Source organism: Hyposmocoma kahamanoa, unplaced genomic scaffold (genome assembly GCF_003589595.1).
Source record: "Hyposmocoma kahamanoa isolate Upper Pololo Valley unplaced genomic scaffold, ASM358959v1 99994, whole genome shotgun sequence".
Lineage (NCBI taxonomy): Eukaryota > Metazoa > Arthropoda > Insecta > Lepidoptera > Cosmopterigidae > Hyposmocoma > Hyposmocoma kahamanoa.
In genome coordinates, this window is record NW_020656118.1 from 1 (window position 1) to 14,661 (window position 14,661).

The 14,661-nt window shown below is 35.9% G+C and overlaps 1 protein-coding gene across 1 annotated transcript; it reads right to left on the reverse strand.

Annotated features, from left to right (window-relative positions):
• Positions 1-5,802: 5,802 nt before the first annotated feature.
• Positions 5,803-13,049, reverse strand: LOC113239608. Its single transcript, XM_026476660.1, has 6 exons — positions 12,596-13,049; positions 11,831-12,137; positions 9,284-9,380; positions 6,430-6,540; positions 6,086-6,259; positions 5,803-5,856 (listed from the first exon to the last, which is right to left on the reverse strand). Exons 1-6 carry the CDS (start codon positions 13,047-13,049, stop codon positions 5,803-5,805), a joined length of 1,197 nt encoding a protein of 398 aa, XP_026332445.1.
• Between the last annotated feature and the right edge of the window lie 1,612 nt (positions 13,050-14,661).

A 14,661-nucleotide genomic window follows, 5' to 3' on the forward strand; every position in this document is an offset into this window, starting at 1 on the left:
GAAAAACATTTGTTTTGACATCCATTTGACAGCCGTTTACAACCGTATCATGTACCTCATGTACTGCGAAATGGACACAGTCGGCATTTAAGATAACGTTACGTATTTTCGATTCCCGTGTTTGACACAGACCAATGTAATGCTATCTCTTTTGGCTTAAGACGGCACGCAATAGTTAAACAAACACAATAACATGTTTATATTTTCAACGTCGAAATGCATCATATACATATAACGTCTGATTTATATATGACAAAATAACATGTCCTTTAGTTTCCATAGTCTAAGTAGACAGACGTGACAGTCTATACCTATTGGGAATGAGCTAGACAGACAGATAATATTGAGTGTTTACCAATGATATTTATGTATAGTTGTGAAATTAACGTAAAGCAGCTGACAAAAGCGCTATTAGTTGCACAATACATTCCAAATTGCTTTGACCAGGGGCCTTCCGCTTACTGTTTATAAATATTATATTACTAAAAAGAGAAATAAATTAAGTTAAAAAAATGCAGTCGAGTTGTTAAAATTATTGATGTTATGTCATGTACTTTTCCTTGCGAAAAGGCAAAGGTCTTTAGGCCAAGCAGCCCTAGTTAAGTACATAGATATCGTTGAGCATAGTCTTTTTTATATTTTTTTAATTTATATTGTGTAGTCAAAACACAACACTCTGTTGCTTATTAATGTACGATTTATGTTTAATCTTCCTTTAACACACGTCATTACATGCTTGCAAAACGAGATGGATAGTGTGAAATTATGTGTATTAATTCGCGATTATCAAATATTATAATGAACAAATTTGTGACGGCTTGACCTCCTTATATCGTCATCCCACCTTTTTATCGCCTTTCTCCGGTTCCTGGCCACTCGTATTTAAATTAAAATTTTGAATTTCCATAGTTCTTTTGCTTCGCATTCTGATTTTGTTTCGTTCCACTGTCACTCCCTGCCAGATCGCGGCAGCGAATACATTTTCTCTTCTTATTTTTTTGAGCCGTTTACCAGATACCAAAAATCTCTTGTGCTATAAAAATTTTAAAGATCATAAATATTGTTAAAACCAGAATAAATATTTATAAAACTGGATTTATTACCACTAGTTCTTTATCCTTTTGAATTTTAAATTTTAAACTAAGCAAGATGCATGGTGGCTGCGGAGGCTGCGGAGGCTACTACTACTCTCCCTACAACATTCCATCCATCATAACATTACAAACCAACAGGACGTGGTAAAGTAGGTGGCTGCTAGTGCTGCTTGTTGGTGCCAAGTTTCAAATCAATGAAAAAACCACATCATTACTTACCAAATCAATGCAAATAATTTAAAACTTTAAATTTATGTAGGAAATGAAACTATTTTTCCGGATTTACATCGCGTATATTTGTTTTTTCAAACAAACCGATGTTTCGGACCCTTTACAGGTCCCATGGTCACGGTTGACTTTATGTTCACACAGTTAGTCAAATAGGGAAATATGAGCAACACGCCGATGTAAATTAATTTTCAAAGTGGACCACTTTTGCGTCCGCCATCTTGAATGTTTGACAACCAACTAAATGACGTGCAGCGTCTTCACCGCACATCAGTGAAGCATAGCGTGTGTATGGAACGCCACATCTAATACGCTAGTACATAGACATCGTTGACAAAAAACTTTCTCTCTGCCTGCAAAGCAACAATTGTTGAGTAGTATGCGTGCGTTCTTATCACACTAACTACACAAATAATTTACTATCTCTATCTTCAATTAACAACTGTTATTTATTAAGATAAACAGAAAAATAACTAACACAGAAAAAAACAGTAATCACGTAATTAATATCTCAGTTTGTACATTTTCTAAATACACTAAATTAATTCTAATGACGGACTTTCACAAATGTCACGTTCGTTCCTTTGTTCGTTCTTTGCGTTAATCTTCTTTGTGTTTTTTTCCTATACTTTCTTATCAATAACAGCAAGTGCAACCACTTTTTACGATCCATGTCGCTACCTAGTTTAAAAAATACGTTCAGTACGGTTCGGTACGGACGGGACGATCGTCGAAGGAATGGTTACCCGAATCGTAGCAGTGACATGTCTTGCCGCACGAAATCGCATCGCAGCAATTCGCGTCGTATTTTTCTGCGGTGCGAATTCACATCATGCCGATTATAAGTTTTGTGTTTCGACACTAAGAGTCGTATTCTAGAATTATACTCAATGCTCAAGTCAGGACTTGAGTATGATTCAAAGCACTAGAAATCATACTCAAGTCCTTGCCATTAGGGTCGTATTTCCAGTGCTTGAAATCATACTCAAGTCTGCTCAAATCCTGACTTGAGCATTGAGTAGCGTTCTGGAATACGACCCTAAGTCTTAACCTGTAAAGACTCTGAATTAAGTTTCTGGCAAAATTGTACAGGAAATTGCAACTGAAATAAACAACTTGTGTTTGAAACGGATGGATCGAAAACCAGCTTTCCATACAAATCGAACGAAACACGGGTACAAGTTTGTTTTGAAATGGTTTCATAAGCCATTTCAAAATTTGTATAGTTGTGTAGTTTTGTGCTCTATGAGTACAATTTTTGTTTCGCCTTTTTAAAGTCAACAAGAAATAAGTTTGAGTGTAATTTGCGGCTGTCTATGTGTGTATCCATGACACCCGCGATACAGGGTTTCCCTAGTGCTGGACTCTGAAATGCATTACAATAATAATATAAGCGCAGCTATTTGGCACGATTTAACCTACACTGGGTTCGCGGAGTAGCAAATTAATTTATTTACATTTTTATTAACATGGACTTCCGGACAGTAACGCCTGAATTTATTAATTACTTAAACTCCCTTACAATAAGAATCTGCCGGCCGTTATTAATGTAAAATAAATTTATTTGTTTTCAACAGAAATAGCTTCTTTTACAAAGTGTAAAGTGCTAGATAGATTTTTTTTATATCCACTATACAAAGTAAGCTAAATGCGCCTTTTTATTTTATTAACTTGACAAATTTTAAAATATCCTAAAACTCCTTGAATGAATGAACAAAACCCTGTTACAGTCTTTTCTGAAAATGGTGTCTGATTTTTTTATGAGACCAAGTGATGGGACGCACAAGTCGCGCACCACCAGGTGCCAGGTAAGTGACACGCCTGTACATAATAGTTGCAGTACCACACAATGCTTTAAAACACAAAGATCTTAAGGACGCTGCCACTGCGCCCGTCACCCTGAACCATAAGTTGCCAAGTCTCATGTACCTGTAATTTCACCCTTCCCTTCATAACCGGAACGCAGTAATGTTTACATTACTGCCCGGTGGCAGAAATAGGTAAGGTGGTTGTATTCACAAGGAGCTCTACTGCACATAAATTGATATTTTTAATTGATACAGAGGTTGATAGGAAAGGTCACTAGAAAACAAAACTTATGTAGATAGATATGGAACTGATATTCCAGTGTATTGTTTTGAAACGGTAGCATAGTGCCCATCAGGGTCATTTTCAGGTTTGTTTTCATCAAGTAATTTCGGTGGCAATTTTTATTATTTAAATATAATATTATCTTGAAGTACTATCTCTAACTACATTCGAATGTAGTATCCTGAAATATTATTTACTATTTTAGATAATATACTCGAATACTTAAATGACGAAAATTGCCACTGAAGTTAGGTAGAGAAAACTAAGCTGACGATTACCCATCACACTGTACCTTCAGAATTTAGGTTTTCGTAGTAATAAAATGCTAAATAACCTACATTCTGCATCTAAACAATACTAATATGTCTAGATCGCTATTACATAATTCATGAACATATTAGTCTGTAATATTATAATAACGCACACACTCAACATAGCCCCGCACTAGGGAAACCCTGTGTCGCGGGTGCCATGGACACACACATAGACAACCACAAATTACACCCAAACTCACGAGAGAAATAAATGTAGGCCATACACATATTTCTCCCGGCCTGGGAATCGAACCCAAGACCTCTGCATGGCAGTCCGGCGTGGTAACCGTTCGGCCACGGAGGCAGTTAATATGTGTACCTTACCGATTTATTCCGCCAGATTTATTCAGGGTAACCTGTACGAACTCAGTTACATAGAGCTCTACTGCTTCTAAAAACTTCCTTCAATTGTGCGTATATGGTTTATATTTAATATGTACAAGTGTACAGAAACAGTGATGTGTCTAATGAACGTGTTTGAATACACACATCAAAAGTGTCTAGGGATCAAGTGAATATTTTTGAAATAAAAATTATTTAAGCAATATTTACCAAATCCAGTCTTCCAGGACGACTTCTTACTTTAATGCTTATGTTTTATTTAACCGCTTACCCCTATATTTAATTAAAATAAACTAAAATTGATGTTTTTGCAAATTGTGGGAAAAAACTCAAATTAACGGCGTCAATTAAATGACAAAAAAATGGCGAAAATGATGATTTTGCTCATTTTTATTGTAAAGATAAGAAAATTAATAATCTGTATTTCCACCATTAACACGAATCACACAATTACAGCGATTTGGCATGCTTAAGATGAGTTCATCAAAATCACTTTGAGGAATGGCCACCCATGTGTTTTGTAACAAGTCAAAATATTGTTGTAGAGTATGTACGGTATGCATACTCGGCACAGCTCTTCTTTGAAGCATATCCCATGCGTGCTCAATTGGATTGAGGTCTGGCGATTGAGCAGGCCACGGCAGAACGTTGATACGAGCTTCGGCAAGAATGCGTGTTACGACTCTAGCCGTGTGTGGACGTGCGTTGTCATGCATTAGTTGAAATGAATCACCCAACTGGCCTCGCAAAGGGATGATAACATCTGAAACAATCCTCTCTGCGTAAACTTGAGCATTGAGGTTACCCCTGATCCAAATGAGATCGGTTCTTCCGCCGATCCAAATACCGGCCCATATCATTATTGTTCCCCCACCATATGGATGAACTTCCTGATAATATCTCAAACGTTCATGACGTCCAGATGTTCTCCAAACTCGAGTACGTCTTGTATCCGGTCTCATACTGAAGCGGGATTCATCCGAAAAGCACACATAGCGCCAGTCTTCTTCCTCCCAGTTTCTGTGTTCGCGAGCCCATCGTAAACGGGTCCTGCGATTGCAGGGTGCAATAGGTGGAACTCTGAGCGGCCTTCGGGATCGCAGACCCACTTCACGTAAACGATTTCGGATTGTTTGATCGTTTATTAGCAAGCCTGGGGAGCTGTGGAGCCTCGTAACCAACATCATGGCGGTCATGGTACGATTCCGTCGAGCAGTATTTTGGATATACCGGTCCTGTCTGCGAGTCGTGATGCGAGATCGTCCTCCATGTCGCTCGGCCACGCTGCCTGTCATGCGATAGCGCGTCCAGAGGCGACTTATGACGCTCTGTGTAGTGTTAAGAGTGAAAGCCACAGCACGTTGCCCGGAACCAGCTTCCAACAACCCGTCGGATGATCATCACTTCTCGGGTTAAATGATGTCGTATCTCCATAATAATGTAAATTGTTTCGGTTCCGATGCAGATATTGTAATGATTTTGTCAAAACGCTATAACTCATTTTTATACAAAACCACATTGACAATCGATTTTCTTCTTATTATCGAATTTTAAACAATATTCCTTATTTAAATGTTAAAACTCACTAAAAAGTATCAATAGCGATACAAAAAAGTTAATATAATTAACCCTAATTGCAGCAATCTCTTAAACGTACTTGATCCCTAGACATTTTTGATGTGTGTATCTAGTAAAAAAAAATCAAAGAAGCCGAGCTATTAAAACCCCAAAATTCATTTGTTTTGTGCATAGAATAACGCAAACACGGAGTAAGTCATCCGTACAACCTGAAACGAAATAAATATGTTAGTTTTGGATAACGAAGCAAATCTAGTGCTTGTGGTGAGACAATAAAGAAGTAAACGTCATCTTGCATAAAAGAAAATTCTGTAGTTAGGTTAGGTTAGCTTTTCACTCCATACTTTCTGTTTTTCCATATCACATCTATACATGGTATTTTGACACACCATAACAATGTACCGAGTTACTGTTATAATAAATATTGCATTTAGTTACCGATAAAAACGTAGCATAAGTAAGGTCGATCATCCGAAAAGCCTTCATGACGACCGGACGTTGCGCCTGCACACACGCGATGAGCACGATGGAACCCAGTTTGCGCTGCGGTGGTTTCTGCGACGGACATGCATGCCAGCCGCAGTAGAATATGGCGTCCGATAGTAAAGATGCCTGTTGACATGTTTAATGTGTACCATTTATACCTAATATAGATGAGAAACACAAATCGGGAACCTTTTGTTCCATTAATTATGAGAATTCCGATAGAAGTAATGATAATATATTTTTTTACAATCAAAAGTTTAATTCCTGATATTAAACTACGTAATGTAATAAGTTACCTGATACGTTATTTCACCAGCATTGCAAAGAAAAAGGGCAAGCAAGAAGAAAAGCGCGACAACGAATAAAATAATCTTCATGCCCACGATGAACGTCAAATCTTTCGAAAGCTAAAACAAAAATCAAAGAATGCCGAGCCATAAAACCTGTTCACATATAAAATAATAAATGTCGTCTATAAATTAAATGAGTGCAATAGGATTACTGGAATATACAGATGTAGTGAATAATCCTTTCCTTTCGTATTTTCTCGGAAATGTTCGTTTTTGTCTTACTACTTCACTCGCACTCAGTACCCCTCGAGACAACGTAGGGAAAGGTCGCATTGCAAGAGGAAATATCTGTATAGAGTAGTTAATACCACAGAAATATATTTATGTTAGATTTTGTGATAAACTTCATGGACTCGTGTATTAATGCAGGCCACCTATATTTTGATAGACCTTTTACATGTCACTCTTGTCTGTCATTTTTGTAAATAATAAACATTGATTTTATTCGATCCACATTAACAATTTATAACAGACATGCCGAAAGCACTAAGAAAAGGGAAACGTTTAGATCGGCAAGCCTGCGAAGTTATTTTCAATATTTATTTATATTTCTTAACTGAAAATGATAAATTCAAACATACCAACTATACTGCTTACTTTTGTAAAGTCCAAAAACGAGTTTCGGAGGCCAGTGGAATTTCTCAACGAACAGTAAATAAAATATTGCAAAAAGAATACATAAATCAATCCACCTCCAATAGTCCGAAGTCGGCAAAGTTGGGTAGACCAAATAAATTATTTTGTCTAGGTCTTGACGATTTTGACTACAACGTTATACGCCGATTAGTGTATAATTTACATTTGATATACAAACAAGTACCTACAATTAAAGCCCTGAAGTCCAAGTTATCCGAAGCCATAAATTTTAAGGGATGTGACTTTACGCTAAGAAAAATTCTTAGAAAAATGGGATTTCGGTACAAAAAAGTTGAAAACAACAGAAAATTACTTATCGAGAAAGATGATGTTCGTTTAAAAAGAGTAAAGTTTTTAGCCGCGATAAAAAAGTACAGATTGCAAGGGAGAGAGATTGTTTATATGGATGAAACATACATGCATACCTCACATTTGGCAGGTAAAAGCTGGGCTGACTCGTCAGAAAACGGAGTGAAACAGTTAATTTCTAAAGGACAACGTCTTATAATAGTGCACGCTGGTAGTAGAAAGGGGTTTATACCTATGGCATTGTTAATGTATCAGTCTACTGATAAAACAGGTGACTATCACAACGCGATGAACAATGAAAACTATGAAAAATGGCTTCGTAATCAACTCATTCCAAACTTAGCTCCACATTCGGTACTAGTAGTAGATAATGCTGCATATCATAATAAGTACGTAGAAAAACCTCCTAATTCAAATACCCGTAAGCAAGACATGATTGATTGGCTATCCAAACTTAACGTTCCGATTGATCCGTCATTAACAAAAATTGAAATATATGAAATTATTTGCAAGTACAAACAAGACTTTGTAGAATACTCTATAGATAAACTTATGAACAAATATGGACACAGCGTACTAAGATTGCCACCATATCATCCTGATTTCAATCCGATTGAAAACATATGGTCTCAAATAAAGGGATACGTATCCAAAAGAAACATCAGTATGAATATGACTACTGTGAAACAATTGGTACAGGAAAAGGTTAATATGATTGGTTCCGATGTTTGGGCCAAAGTATGTGACCACGCCATCAAATGCGAAAACGAGTACCGAAAACACGAACCTGAGTAGGAAAATTATATGGCTAGTTTTGTAATCAACGTTCATGAAAACTCTGACGATGATATACCAGAAAATAGTTCTGAATCTGACTGTGATATGGAAGTTGGAAGTATTGTTTCGCATCACACTGTCCACCCCGCTCCTCCTCCTCTTATCCCGCTGTCATAATCGAAGTCGTTCATCCAATCAGAAAATCATATTTATTTATATTAATTTCTCTGCTGGTTTGTTTTGTTTTATGTTGAGGTGTCTTTTTTGTTATGTCATAGTATTTTTAATTAATTAAAAAAATTAATTGTTATAAAAAAGGTCTGCAAAATCCAACTGTACTTTTGACTTATAGTTAGACTTTTGGGGTTCCAATCCTTATAGAATCATTAGATCATCCCAACCGGAATGGTTTGTATCTATATAATGGTATATAATGGGTATGTAAATGGTGTGTAATGGTATATAAAGGTATATAATGGTTTTTATCAGTGCGTTTTATTGAAATAAAACGTCCTCGGTAACTAGTTATATTTTTGTTTACCTAACGAATTCTTTATATGATAGAATCGTGGTGGTTTTAACATCTCAGTGTAATATACGTCAAACGGGCAGTTTGACATTTGACATTGATAAATAAAGTATGCGATTTATTTGATACCTACACGTAATTTAATAATACAGTAATTCATAGACACATCGGCACCATTCGGGTGTTATCGTTGTTCCGAGTTTTGCCGATAGGAAAGGATTATTCACTACATCTGTACATATATTTTTTTTTTCTGATACAAAGTGACTGACGGGATGAAGAAGTCGTACGCCTGGTGGTAAGGACATGCCTGTTCATAACAGTTGCAATAGCGCTCAGAGCTTTAAATCGCAAAGATCAGAGGTACACATTACCACTTCACTCGTCATCCTGAGACACAAATTGAAAAGTCTCATGTGCCTGTAATTTCACCAGCACCCTTACTTGCCCTTCAAAACTGAAACGCAGGAATAGTTAGAAATAGGTAAGCTGGCAGTACTTCCCTGGACAAACTCTTTCACAAGGATCTCTACTGCTACCAAAACTCACCGCAATTTGCAGCAAAAGAGACACGGCAGACCCAGAGCTCTGGCAAAGTTGCATGGCCATCACAGTACCAAACGCAGTGTCGATATCTTTCAGTATTCTGAAAAATTACTGTATTAGAATCTAAATAAGGACTTTATGGGTTTCTCGAATTACGGTAAAATTGTCAAAAAAAATCTTTGCCTTTTGTGTCTATATATTTCGTCCTGACATCTGTAAATTTGCTATATAATAATATAATAATAATAAATAACAACACTTTGTTTATAGGTTACCATTAATGTAAGAAATGGGAGTACACACCGTTCAATGTTTTTTGTAATATAAAAACATACAAATAAAAAGGTCTTTTTATACATCAATATATTTCACATGTATTCGCCACGAAACGGGAACTTATGCAAATTGTGAATTTACCTAAAGTGTGATCCTATTTAGATATATGAAAAATAAGGGCGAGATATTTAATGGGGGCGTGGTTTGTATCACTCAAAATGCACATATTAACATCACACACCTTCAAACCGCGCCACAGTGGCGTGGCAAACTTCCGTTAAACGTTGAAACGTTGTAGCGAAAAAGACTGTAAAAATTGTATTGAAAACAAAAACATCAAAACTAGTCAGTTTCATATTCAGTTATTATTCTATTTTTATTCGATGTTTTCTTTTTGACTGATATTTTTATCAGTGTTTAAATTTCTTACAGTGATTTTTTGATTGAATATGTCGAAGCGAAAAACATTCACATTAAATAATAATAATAATAATAATAAAATTATTTGTGTATTTTAAATATTTAAATCCCATTATATTCATAGATTTACGTTTACATAGAGAGCTTTTTCCCAAAGTTTGTCTTGAGCCCAAAATAAAGGAAGTTTTAAACGATTAAAGCTTCCTTTTTTGGCTACGCCGCTGCAGGAAGGTCGAAATATTGGTTTCCTTACTATTTTTTCCGACTTTGTTTATGTTTCCATAGCTAATATTATATTCCTTGATGGTTCAAGTTATTCTTTTGCATAAAAACATAAGTAATCGTAGGATGAGCATTAATAAACTTTTTTAAATTGTAGCGTGTGATGGGTAAGACCATACTGAAATAAATAAAATTCAAACAAATAACTGGCTTAAATAATAGCTTTTATTTTTTTATAATTATTAAAACTAGTAGTGATCGACTCGACCCGTTTGATCAACAGTCAGAAATTAGTGGATTTCTGATTGTCGATCAAACTCTTTCAAGCCTTACATACAGAAACATAAGGGAAAATTTGTTGCAGCGTCATCTAACGTGTAATAACTATAACAAGCAACATTTTCGTTAGCCCCATCTGGCGGTGAATGTCTGAACCAAGATGAAAAATAAATCGTGTTACGAGTACGTCGTATTCACATTTTCAGCCCTAACTTTAGACTGTAAATGTTGAGTAGCGCAAGGCGTAAGCTAAAAAGCGGGGACATCGGTACCCAATCACGTAACACATTATTCATATACAAATATAATTCATATATTATTCATATATATAATATAACATATTATTCATATATCTACAGGAGTGACACCGTGGTGGTATGACTAAATAATCCCATGGAATGCGAGTATCGACGAATTTTTACAGCAGACAGTATATTTTTTATATCGCTGAGGAATTGTGGTGGTAAAGGAAAAATATCATGGGCATATTGATTTTTCTTTCGTTTGAATAATCGATCGATACTACCTCTACTGTAGGTTACAGATATTGTAAAATTTTATTTTTGGTCTTAAGAACATTATGTAAACATGTTTACACAAAGTATCTGGTATATATTCATTATGTAAATTCAATTTGTAAGTTAACTTTAAATAATAATTCTCAAATACTTATAAAAATATGAATTTTACCAGCAACCTTTTATTCTCCACTTCATTAAAATTATTATTCGAATTTCTTAACGAAAAATAGACATTTAAAATACTACCTCCACAAAGTTAACTGCCACTATAGCCGAAGGGTTACCATGCTGGACTGCCACGCAGAGGTTTGATTCCCGGGCCGGGAGAAATATTTGTATTTATTTTTCTCGTGAGTTGGGTGTCATTTGTGGCTGTCTATGTGTGTGTACATGATACCCACGATACGGGTTCCCCTGGTGCGGCGCTATGAATGTGTGCGTTATTATTATTGTTAAAATTACAAGAATATCAATTCGTACCCTTCGTATTGTAACGACACGTGTGTTAATACGTCAAAAGTGCTTTTATCCCATGAAAGTCATAAAAATCATACGGACTACACGAAAATTACGTAATAAGTGAAATTGTATAAGTCTCCTGATGAAGCATAAAAAGTTATCAACTAATTTCGTTCGTAGAATTTTTAAATCTCCCTTTTGAAAAGTTGTTATTTCGTTGATGTGACGTTATTAAATGAAGGATGCAAATTATGTCTCGAGCCACTTTCAGAAATAATAATTCTGAAAGTGACTTTGAGGTTAGACTCAAAGTTCCCCCGGCTACGCAAACTAATGTCTAATAGTGACTAACGAAGATTAATAATTATTTTACCTCAGAAGTTCGCTGTGCATGATAATGCCTTCGATTAAGCCTTTAGACAATTTCTCCGAAGCACCTTTCGCGTCACTTTTATTATTTCTGTCGAATTCTTCCCTCAATCCGTCGAAGTAATGCCTCAAGGTGATCACTTTGTATTTAAAAATAATTAAGTACATCATCGTGAACGAGTCCACAGAGACGATCATAGTCACCATCATGACTGATAGAACTATTGTTGTGAAAACTCGGAAAGATGTGGCTAAAGATGAATTGTCTTCATAAGAGGGGTAATAGGTTACTATGGTAACGAAGTGTGAGCCTGAAAATGTAAGTTCTGGATATATTTAATTATTATACCACTAACTTTGTTCACATGGACGACCACTTGGGCATCTCGCTTTTAACTTTTAGCAATTTTAATAGGTTTTGGTTTTTTTTTGTTATGATACCAAGTGACGGGACGAATGAGTCGTATTCCTGGTGGTAAGCGACACGCCTGTCTATAGCAGTTGCAGTCCCACTCAGAACTTTAAATCGCAAAGATCTAAAAACCATTGCCACTGCGCCCTTCGCCTTGAGACATAAGTTGGTTGCGTTTTAAATTTCCAGCACCCTTATCCTTCAAAACCGAAACGCAGTAATGCTCATATTACTGTTTGGCGGCAGAAATAGGTAAGGTGGCAGTAGTACCTACTTCCTTGGTGGGTGTACTTAACTAAAATGGCCATACATCATATCTTGTAACAGCAAAATTAATATAGTGTTTGGTTATCTTACCTGAAAAGAGTTTTCTCAATCCCTCAAATACAAAACCTGCAACAGCTCCGTAGACTACCAAAACGTACGCCAGAATGTTTATTTTTATAATTCTATACTTCTCTGCCATCAGCATTGGATTCTCATACGTCTCACATACCGTTGCAATGCTCTTATTCAATGATTTAATCAAATTCTTATTCAGGATTACCGAAAATATTTTTATCATGACAATAGTGTGACTTACGGCAAAAGTAACAGAGTCGCTTTTCTCATCGTTTGGAAAATCTCCGATTAAAGCCGCCATGATTTCCAAAACCGTCATGAATGCGTACGTAGAAATTAATATTATTGCATACAATCTATAGAACAAACTTTTATCATTTCCAATTGCGTTACCTTCATACCAGTAATTTCCAGTGCCCGAAAAAAATATCTTACTGCAGTGACTTTTTAAAAGTTGATACGTTTTCATTTTGATCTTATGGAGACTTTTATGTTTTCTTTAGGCTAGTCCAAGAGTTACACGCGTGTTATATTCAAAGTGTAAAAGCAAAGTAAACTATATTAAAAAACGGATCGTACATAATAACTTCAAAATTGATCTGTAATAAGTTAGAAAACAACTCACACCTGGACACATTAAAACTTATCTAATGAACCATAAATTATAGCATTCGAAAGTAAAATTGCCACCTAAAGAGAACTGCGATAGTTAAAACTGCTTAACGACTTAATTTACTGGTAAAATGACTGTGAGATGGATAATTTCTATAATGACTATTTTTAAAGTAAATAAATAATATTCGACACAATGATCTTTTCATATTAATCGACGACGTTTGAAACCCGTCATGCAGCCCGTAGAAACTGCACATGTTTACTAATGAGTAGTACAAGCGATAGGAAAAGAATCTAAGTAAAAGAGATAACCATCTTTGAAAAGTTGCTCGACAAGTGCATTGTCATAGCCATAGATTATGATTCCATGAAACAGAAATTTCAAAGAGAAGGTAAGAAGTCAAACACAATGAAAAGGAAGACAAATTTATTTTGTTGTTAAACGAACGTGATAAATATTTATTATTGAGATTCGAAGAAGAAGGGATAACGTCATTTCCTTCCTCCTAAAAAAATCAAAAGGTAAGTACTTCATTCAACACAGAAAAAAATTAACGCTGAAGATGCTGTACATAGACAGCAGCCATATATTTTGGCATTTATAAAGGTTTTATTCACTTGTATTACAGGAACATTCTCTTTTTTCAGTAGTGTTCGACCTCTGTTTGGTATACATAGAACGCACTATAAGTTTCTGGAACTGGCCACTTACATAAACAATATTTAAAAAGTAATTACAAAATTTGAAAATGGAAATCTTTGGCTGTAGAATACAGTTTGTTTCATCTGACTATCACTTGTTTATACTATGTGGCGTCATTTTAGAAATTGATTGTCTACATCACCATGGATTTAACTCGTGAAAATTTTCATTGCATGATTTTCTACGACTTTAAGTGTAATTTAACAGCTCAGCGTAGCTTCGCTCGGCTTCAAACTAAACTTTTGGCGATGAAGCACCATGCAAGACGACTGCTCATAGCTGATTTGCATTCGTGATGGTCGCCCGTCCACTGCTGTGAAGAACAAAAACTTCGATGCTGTGCGCCGTATGATCAAAACAGGCAGGCATGTGACATACCATGAGATTCGGGCATTTTTAGGCACAGGCATGAGTCAAATACAATCAATACTACACAAACAATTGAGTGTGAAGAAGCTGTGCTCTCAGTGGATCCCACATAATTTGACTGAGGCTCAAAAAACGGATCGCGTCACTTAGTTCAATGCCATGCGTACCAGATTCAACGAAGGAGCTTCAAATTTAGTGTGGAACATAGTAACAGGTGACGAAACATGGATTTATAGTTACGATCCCAAAACAAAGCAGCAATCGAGCGTATGGGTCTATCGAGATGAGCCGAAACCAGCCCACGTGGCGTGCGTGCAAAGTACCTCTAAGCGGATGATTGCTTTTTTTTAATAAAACTGCACACGTGGCTACTGTTGGTTTGGAGAATCGTTGT

Excerpts from the sequence above, each read along its gene's own strand:
- LOC113239608 (XM_026476660.1), bottom strand. The coding sequence starts at position 13,049 with ATGAAAACGTATCAACTTTTAAAAAGTCACTGCAGTAAGATATTTTTT. Across the intron at positions 6,260-6,429 it reads CTGGTGAAATAACGTATCAG|GCATCTTTACTATCGGACGC; the intron begins GTAACTTATTAC and ends ACATGTCAACAG. Across the intron at positions 5,857-6,085 it reads CTTATGCTACGTTTTTATCG|GTTGTACGGATGACTTACTC; the intron begins GTAACTAAATGC and ends ATTTCGTTTCAG.